Source organism: Labeo rohita, chromosome 15 (genome assembly GCF_022985175.1).
Source record: "Labeo rohita strain BAU-BD-2019 chromosome 15, IGBB_LRoh.1.0, whole genome shotgun sequence".
NCBI classification, from domain to species: domain Eukaryota; kingdom Metazoa; phylum Chordata; class Actinopteri; order Cypriniformes; family Cyprinidae; genus Labeo; species Labeo rohita.
The window spans coordinates 9,110,811-9,120,009 of NC_066883.1; the positions used below are offsets into that span (position 1 = coordinate 9,110,811).

The 9,199-nt window shown below is 40.1% G+C and overlaps 1 protein-coding gene across 1 annotated transcript; it reads right to left on the reverse strand.

The window, feature by feature from the left end:
• Positions 1 to 4,179: 4,179 nt before the first annotated feature.
• Positions 4,180 to 5,401, reverse strand: LOC127177491 (olfactory receptor 1D2-like). The gene is made up of 2 exons (XM_051129790.1): positions 5,384 to 5,401; positions 4,180 to 5,124 (listed from the first exon to the last, which is right to left on the reverse strand). The coding sequence occupies exons 1-2, from the start codon at positions 5,399 to 5,401 to the stop codon at positions 4,180 to 4,182; spliced, it is 963 nt and encodes a 320-aa protein (XP_050985747.1).
• Between the last annotated feature and the right edge of the window lie 3,798 nt (positions 5,402 to 9,199).

Genomic DNA, 9,199 nt, shown 5'->3' on the forward strand with positions numbered 1-9,199 from the left:
TCGTGAACCGGAGCGCATTCACAAAATGGCGGCCGCGTCGGAGTGCGTTCATGCTATGGCAGCGACAGCAGAGCCCGAGGACAAGATGGCGGCCGCGCCGGTGCGCGCTCACAAAATGGAGCTCTGTCACATCACAGCTGCCATACCAGAGCCATGTAAAGTTGCAGCTGTGTTTCCCAGGTCAAGTCAAGTTAAAGCTGTGTTTTCTGTGTCAAGGCAAGTCAAAGCTGCTCTTCCTAAGTCAAGTCAAGCTACAGCTGTTTCTCCCAAGTCAAGTCAAGATACAGCTGTTGTTCCTGAGTCAAGCAAAGTCACAGCAGTCGTTCCTGAGTCAAGCAAAGTCACAGCAGTCATTCCTGAGTCAAGCAAAGTCAAAGCCGTCCTTCCTGAGTCAAGCAAAGTCACAGCGGTCGTTCCTGAGTCAAGCAGAGTCACAGCCGTCATTCCTGAGTCAAGCAAAGTCAAAGCTGTCGTTCCTGAGCCAAGTCAAGTCAGAGCCGTCGTTCCTGAGCCAAGTCAAGTCTCTGCTGATCTTCACGAGTCAGGTCAAGTTGCTACTGATCTTTACAGGCCAAGTCAAGTCACCGCTGATCTCCATGAACCAAGTCAAGTCACTACAGATCTTCACAAGCCAGGTCAAGCCACAGCTGGTCTCCACGAGCCAAGTCAAGCCTCAGTTGATCTCCATGAACCAAGTCACGTCCCGTCTGACGGCCCAGAGTCAAGTCACGTCCCGTCTGACGGCCCAGAGTCAAGTTACATCCCGTCTGATGGCCCAGAATCAAGTCACGTCCCGCCTGACGGCCCAGAGTCAAGTCATGTCCCGTCTGACTGCCCAGAGCCTCGCCATGTCTCATCTGACACCCCAAGGTCATGGCCTATCATGATGGCCAGCATTCACAAGTCTGCTCCTGAGGTCATGTCTGTTCACAAGTCTGCTCATGAGGGCTCGTCTGATCACAAGTCTGCTCCAGAGATCTTGTCTGTTCTCAAGTCTGCTCCTGAGGTCTCATCTGATCACAAGTCTGCTCCAGAGGTCTCACCTGTTCACAAGTCTGCTCCAGAGGTCTCGCCTGTTCACAAGTCTGCTCCAGAGGTCTCGTCTGACCACGAGTCAGCTCCAGAGGCCTCTCCCGTCGGAGAAGCTGCGCCAATGCCTCCAGAGGTGTCAGCGTTGTCTGTAGAACCTCCTATGGAGGCGGCGTTCCCTTATGAACTCTCTGCTTCTCTTCTTATTCTGTCTGCCTCCTCTGTCCCTGCTCTCCCCAGGTCCCAGTCCATGACGCAGGTGCCTGCTCCGCCCTGGAGGGCCCCTGCACCTCCTGCTCCACCCTGGAGGGTCCCTGCGCCCCCTGCTGGTGGGCTCCTGCCCTGGTGGGCTCCTGCCCTGCCGGTCCTGCGTCAGTCACCTGGTCCTCCGCAAGGATCTGGTCCTCCAACCCTCGCCCTGTTTCGCCCCCGCCCCACTGCTCCCCTGGACTGTTGGTGGGTTGGAGCGTCTGGAAGCCGCTCTTTGGTGGGGGGCTATGTCATGAATCTGGTCGGTGACCTGCAGTCCGCTCACCACCAGATTTCACTCTCGCCCTGTCCTTACACACAGACTGTTACACTACACCCCGGACTACATCTCCCGTCATCCAGTGCACTGATTGGGTCAGCACCTGTGACCAATCAGGTGCTCTATAAAAGCCCCGGTCTTTCCCCATGCTACTCACGGAGTATTGTGATTATCGTTGTGGTTTATTGCATTGTTGTTTCCCTAGTTCCCGTGTTCCCTAGTTCCTAGTTCCTAGTTCCTAGTTCCCTAGTTCCTTAGTTCCCGAGTTCCTAGTTTCCTGTGTTTAGCTTTCTCGCCTGGCCATCTCGTCTCATCTGTCTCGCCGCCTGCCTTCTGGACTCTCGCTTGTTTTACGGACTATTCCCTTGCCTTTCCCTATCGGATTACGTTCGCCACAGATTGACCCATGCCTGCCTCTCGGACTATTCTTGTGTCTCGCCCCATACATACCTGTTTGCTACTGTTCTGACCCTGCCTGTCTGACCATGTCTTTGTCTCGTCGTTTGAATAAAAGTTTGCATTTGGATCTGCTCGCCTCTTGCCTCACTCCCCACGTTACACACGGATGCATCACCAAATATATTTTTAAATCACTTTTGCATTTGTTAACACTATTGGTTAGGTTTAGGGTTGGGTTTGGTGTAGGGGATATTTCCAATACGATAAAGCATTAACCTTTAGCAGCATGCCCTAGATATTTGAATTCTGAACAACTGCAATACGTATCTCAAGCAGCGTAATAAAAACGCAGTAATATGTGCCTGTACCAAAGTAATAAAAATGTGCCATGGTAATGTATTAAATGTGTGTTTTAGTGCCACTCTTTGGACATTCCACTTTGAAACTGCTGCGAAATGTGCAGTGAGGTACATAATTACGGTGTTGCAGAAATGTATGTAGAGGCACGTATTTCCAATGAGCCTGGGTTGACTTCGCTCTAGAACCACTGCTGTCAATCAAATTGTTTGTTAAATGATTGAAAAGATGTGAAAATCCTACTTTTGTGAGCTAGTCCTAGGTTTTTCAGACCATCCTATTTTATATGACACAATGACTGTAGATTATATTAAAATTAAAGAGAAGTGGCATGGTTCATGATGTTGCTAGAAACAGCAACAGACTTTATAGTCAAGTCACTTTTATTTATATAGCGCTTTTAACAATACAGACTTTGAAATCAGCTGTAAAGTATTAAATAGGAAATAGTGTGTCAATAATGCAAAGGACAACAGTAAACACTTATTTTTCAGTTTAAGACAATTCATCATTGATTTCAGTGATGTTATCATCCAGCTCAGTTCAGTTCAAATAGTATAGAATGTCGCTGGAAATTAAGTGTCCCCAACTAAGCATGCCAGAGTTGACAATGGCAAGGAACCAAAACTCCATCAGTGACAGAAATGGAGAAAAAAACCTTGGGAGAAACCAGGCTCAGTTGGGGGGCCAGCTCTCCTCTGGCCAGACGAACCAGCAGTTTGTTCCATTGTTATACGGTGAAGCATTTATCTGTAAGACTCCATATATCCTTTGAAATATATAAATTAGATTATTTAAATATTATTTCCCTGACGTTTGCATTTTGTATATATAAGTGCAGATCATTCTTCAGTATCCAGCAGCAGACATCTGCCACATCCCTACAGCAGGCATAGGCCAATGCACAAGCTGATGGTTCCTAAGTACAGCAGAGTTTCTTTTTTTTTCTCTGCAGTAGAAATACCATGTCAAGTTCTTTATTACTGGATGAATCGTTTATTGTTTACTAACAACTGTGAGACAAAAGAAAAGAAAAGAAAAGAAAAGAAAAAAGAAAAGAAAAGAAAAGAAAAGAAAAAATGATATTTTCTAACATAGATGTCTCCAGCCCTGCTATTGTAGAGCTACTGTCCTAAAGATTTCAAGTTCAACCCCAAACAAACACACCTGAAGCCGCTTGTCAAGGTTTTCAGGGTTACTTGACAGTTACAGGCAGGCGTGTTGGAGCAGAGTTAAAACTGATGTCTAAAGGACAGTAGATCCAAGAGCAGGTTGGAGATCCCTGTTTTGTCACCTAACAACCCTCAAAAACTATGCAAAACACTAGATTTACATAGAGACATGGCCAAGTAAATGTCTCACTAGTTTTTGAGTTGTTTATTTATTTATTTATTTATTTATTATTTTAGTATAAAACTACTTTCTTGTGACACTGTTTAAGTAGCTTGTTCCCAAGCAGTCATTAGTAATTCAAAATGTCACTTTGGAACTAGTAACAGTGTCTTTAGGCATTGCTAAAGGAACTGGAACTGGTGTCTTTGCCACCCTATTTGCCTCCTTGTTTCAGTAGTTTATGATTGTATTGTTGTATTTGCAGGAAATGTATGTATTTTGGGAAAATGACTGTACACAAAGTATGTGAACTGAGCATTATGCTATTGTAGTAATCAAATATTTCCCCAAGGATGGCAGATCTGTCACTGCTAAACACTCCAGTTAAAGCACACACAGAGATTTTCAGAAGACTAAATGTGAATTATATCAGAGCTGTTTATTTGACATTGACAAACATTGACATTGACATAAAAAAGGGTCACAATCATTCTGAAATACAAAATCATAGGGTCTTTTGACTAAATAAAATATCACCCAGACATTCCCTGTTTCTTGAAAAACAGTGTAATAACTTGCTGGCGTACTGTTTTCAGATTTAGACCATATATAAGGGGATTTAAAATGGGTGGTACAAGTAAGAATTCCATTGCCATGAAATTACGCACACTTTGTGGCAAATTTTTTGAGCCATAACGACTGTACAGTACATCAAATAACAATGCAGCAGTCACATTGATGAGTGAAAGCAGATGCGGTACACACGTTTGTATGAATTTGTGCCTGCCCTCTATTGACCTCCTGCACTTTTTAATCAGTTGAATGTACGAGCAAAATATAAATACTGAATGTCCAACGTAGCCGAGAATAACAATGTACCCAAACACATTATTTACTGTTGTGGAAAAACATGAAAGTTTTGCAACTGCCCAAATCTCACAATATAACTTTTCAATAGTAGAGCCACATAAAGTAAGTCTAGCAAGTAATATAATTAGAACAGAAATGCAAAACAATGAAATCAGCCAGCAGAAAAGGATACATCGGAAAACCCTCTGACTGGTCATTATTGAATGATACTCCAGTGGTCTACATATTGCCACATACCTGTCATATGCCATTGCTGTTAATGTTAAAAGGTCACACAAAGCAGATGAATAAATTACCAATATCTGAATCATACATCCAGCATAAGAAATCACATGATCATGTGATAATAAATCATACATGAATTTAGGGTAAAATCCAGAGGTTCCAAAAAGTCCATTTACACATAAATTACAGATAAACAGATACATTGGTTCGTGAAGCTTCTTATGTGAGATTATAGTGAAAATTACTGTTACATTACAAAAGACCATCAATGGATAAAACAGTGTGGTAAATGAAAAAAACACAAATCTGTTTTCCATTGTTTCATTGAGACCAGAGAGTGTAAATAGTAGGACACTGGACTTATTCTCAAGTGGTGGCTCCATCTGGAATGATATGCAACCATTATGTAGATTTTGTTGTTGTTATTGAGTTATTGGAGAGCTAATTAAACATGGTCTTTAACTAGGAAGTCTTTAGACAGAAAATAATAATAGTAGTAATAATAATAATAATAATAATAATAATAAATAATAATAATAAAGAAAGAAAGAAAATATGAAATCCTATAACAGTAGCATACTTTTTTAATTAATTAATTAATTATTTTTGTTTTAATTACAAGACAGTTACATGGAATCTTACCATGTTCTCTGTTGCCATGTTTCCTGTAGTGTTTTGCAAAGGTCCGATTTGGTTTGTTATATATGAACACTGGTCTCATGCTAATTGTCTTGACCACAAACCCTGAAAACAGTTTTAACAAGCTCTCTAAAGGCTTATTTTCTCTTAAGTCAAAATAGCTGTCTGTCTATGCTACATGTAGATTTTGAGGAATTATCTGCTATTTAAAGTTGTCAATCATATTCTCGCCAATACATCAGTTCCAACACAAAATGACTTTACTTTTTCTATGTTGTTATGCTGGGTTCAACTTGTTGGGTCATTTTATTATTATTATTTGTTTTTTTTTTTTGTTTGTTTTTTTTCTTTACCCATGCAATGATGTACATGTGGATTTGTGTGAATTTACCCTAAGTTCTGGGTTTATTAAAGACTTTTTTGGTATTTACGTCTCCATAATACTTTTGGGTACAGTTCATGACCATATGTAATATTATAAACTATATGCTGGGTCCCAGTTTATATTAGGTGGCCTTAACTACTATACACTTACATCAAAAAATAAGTGCAGCTTACTTATTGTGTTCATATTGTCTTTCAAAACACTTTTCCTGCTATTAAGGTAGGATATACAGTGGGTACAGAAAGTATTCAGACCTCCTTAAATTTTTCACTCTTTGTTATATTGCAGCCATTTGCTAAAATAATTTAAGTTCATTTTTTTTTTCTCATTAATGTACACACAGCACCCCACATTGACAGAAAAACACAGAATTGTTGACATTTTTGCAGATTTATTAAACAAGAAAAACTGAAATATCACATGGTCCTAAGTATTCAGACTCTTTGCTCAGTATTTAGTAGAAGCACCCTTTTGATCTAATACAGCCATGAGTCTTTTTGGGAAAGATGCAACAAGTTTTTCACACCTGGATTTGGGGATCCTCTGCCATTCCTCCTTGCAGATCCTCTCCAGTTCTGTCAGGTTGGATGGTAAACGTTGGTGGACAGCCATTTTTAGGTCTCTCCAGAGATGCTCAATTGGGTTTAAGTCAGGGCTCTGGCTGGGCCATTCAAGAACAGTCACGGAGTTGTTGTGAAGCCACTCCTTCGTTATTTTAGCTGTGTGCTTAGGGTCATTGTCTTGTTGGAAGGTAAACCTTCGGCCCAGTCTGAGGTCCTGAGCACTCTGGAGATAGTTTTTGCCCAGGATATCACTGTACTTGGCCGCATTCATCTTTCCCTCGATTGCAACCAGTCGTCCTGTCCCTGCAGCTGAAAAACACCCCCACAGCATGATGCTGCCACCACCATGCTTCACTGTTGGGACTGTATTGGACAGGTGATGAGCAGTGCCTGGTTTTCTCCACACATACTGCTTAGAATTAAGGCCAAAAAGTTCTATCTTGGTCTCATCAGACCAGAGAATCTTATTTTTCACCATCTTGGAGTCCTTCAGGTGTTTTTTTAGCAAACACCATGCGGGCTTTCATGTGTCTTGCACTGAGGAGAGGCTTCCGTCGGGCCACTCTGCCATAAAACCCCGACTGGTGGAGGGCTGCAGTGATGGTTGCAGTGATGGTTTTACAACTTTCTCCCATCTCCTGACTGTATCTCTGGAGCTCAGCCACAGTGATCTTTGGGTTCTTCTTTACCTCTCTCACCAAGGCTCTTCTCCCCCGATAGCTCAGTTTGGCTGGACAGCCAGCTCTAGGAAGGGTTCTGGTCATCCCAAACATCTTTCAATTTAAGGATTATGGAGGTCACTGTGCTCTTAGGAACCTTAAGTGCAGCAGAAATTTTTTTGTCACCTTGGCCAGATCTGTGCCTTGCCACAATCCTGTCTCTGAGCTCTTAGTTCCTTTGACCTCATGATTCTCATTTGCTCTGACATGCACTGTGAGCTGTAAGGTCTTATTATAGACAGGTGTGTGGCTTTCCTAATCAAGTCCAATCAGTATAATCAAACACAGCTGGACTCAAATGAAGGTGTAGAACCATCTCAAGGATGATCAGAAGAAATTGACAGCACCTGAGTTAAACATATGAGTGTCACAGCAAAGGGTCTGAATACTTAGGACCATATGATATTTCAGTTTTTTTTTTTTTTTAATAAATCTGCAAAAATGTCAACAATTCTGTGTTTTTCTGTCAATATGGGGTGCTGTGTGTACATTAATGAGGAAAAAAAATGAACTTAAATGATTTTAGCAAATGGCTGCAATATAACAAAGAGTGAAAAATTTAAGGGGGTCTGAATACTTTCCGTACCCACTGTATATATATTATATATACAGTGTGAAACATGCATGCACACAATAAGTGCATTGTGTCAAATGATTAATTTAGATGTAAGTACATAATAGTTAAGACCACCTAAAATTAAATTTGCAATTTGTCTTGTATTTTTTCCATGTGTTCTTGCTTAATAATAAATGTTCATCTTTTGATTATTGCTGTTGCCTCTAGTAATTATGTGTGTGTGTTTTTTTTTTTTTTTAAGTTCCAGTCCATTTTAAGCCAGCAATATAATTATTTTTAAATAATAGTTTAACCTAGCATGTGTGGTAAAAACATTTAACCCAACCAGCTGAGTAAAAATAACCCAGCATGTTTTCTGTTCAACTATTTACAAAGTGCTGGGATGCCAAATAACCCAAGTTGGGTTGTTTTTAACCCAGCATTTTTTAGAATGTAGTAAAAATTAGGACAGATAGCAGATAACATTTGCTACAATAGGCCTTAAAACATAATAAATATTTATATGCAGCTTTATTTATCTGCTTCTACATATATACTACATAAATGTAATATTTAATTGTTCTATTGTCACAACAGAAAAAAAAAAAAACTATTTAAACAAATAAAACAATTATTATATAGCAATATTACAAAAAACAAAACAAACAACAACAAAAAAAAAACTCTAAATGTTTTTCCCCCTGCTTCTAGATAAATTATACATTAATCTAATGTTTAATAGTTCTGTTGTCACAGCAACACTATTATATTGAATAACTTAATGAAGAAGAACAACATGTTAAATTGACCTTTTCCCATTGGCCCATGTAGCACATCACACGCAGGTGCCCGGAAGCTTACCAGTGATTTGGCATGTGACAAATTCTAAGAAACTTTGAAACATCAGTTTTTTTAACTAGAAAAAAAAAAAAAAAAAAAAAAAAGATCTCTTACACAAATACTAGATAGTATGTTTTCCTTACCTCCTATTTGTCCAGCCAATCCATCATTAGCAAGCCTAATCACAGACTTTAGATTTTATAACAGATTTTAGAGACACTAACACTTAGCAATGGGTTCAGTACGCCCCTGCAAACAAGCCTGTGGTTGCCCTTTACATGCCCATTTAGAGCTAGCCGTAGGGTTCTTAGCTGGCTGCCAATGCAAGGCCACTGAGACTTTGCTCATTAGCAAAATGTTGGCCCTGCATGGGCAGCCCTCACTTAGCCCCCAGGAACCCCTTTACTAGGCTCATACAGGGCCCGCATTATTAATGTACAACAATAAATATGTTTTACTATACTTACGTATTTGGGAAAAACAGTTATTGTACATCTGAAATGGATGCAGTCACCACATAACTAATGTATGCATTGTCAAAAATGTACAGTAGTCAAATGGATTTCAAATCAATAGACTATTTAAATACAAAATACACTGACCAAAATTACACTTTTGTTTTTGCCTCCATTTTTCATGAGCTGAACTCAAAGATCTCTTTCTATGTACACAAAAGGCCTATTTCTCTCAAATATTGTTCACAAATCTGTCTAAATCTGTGTTAGTGACCACTTCTCCTTTGCCGAGATAATCCAT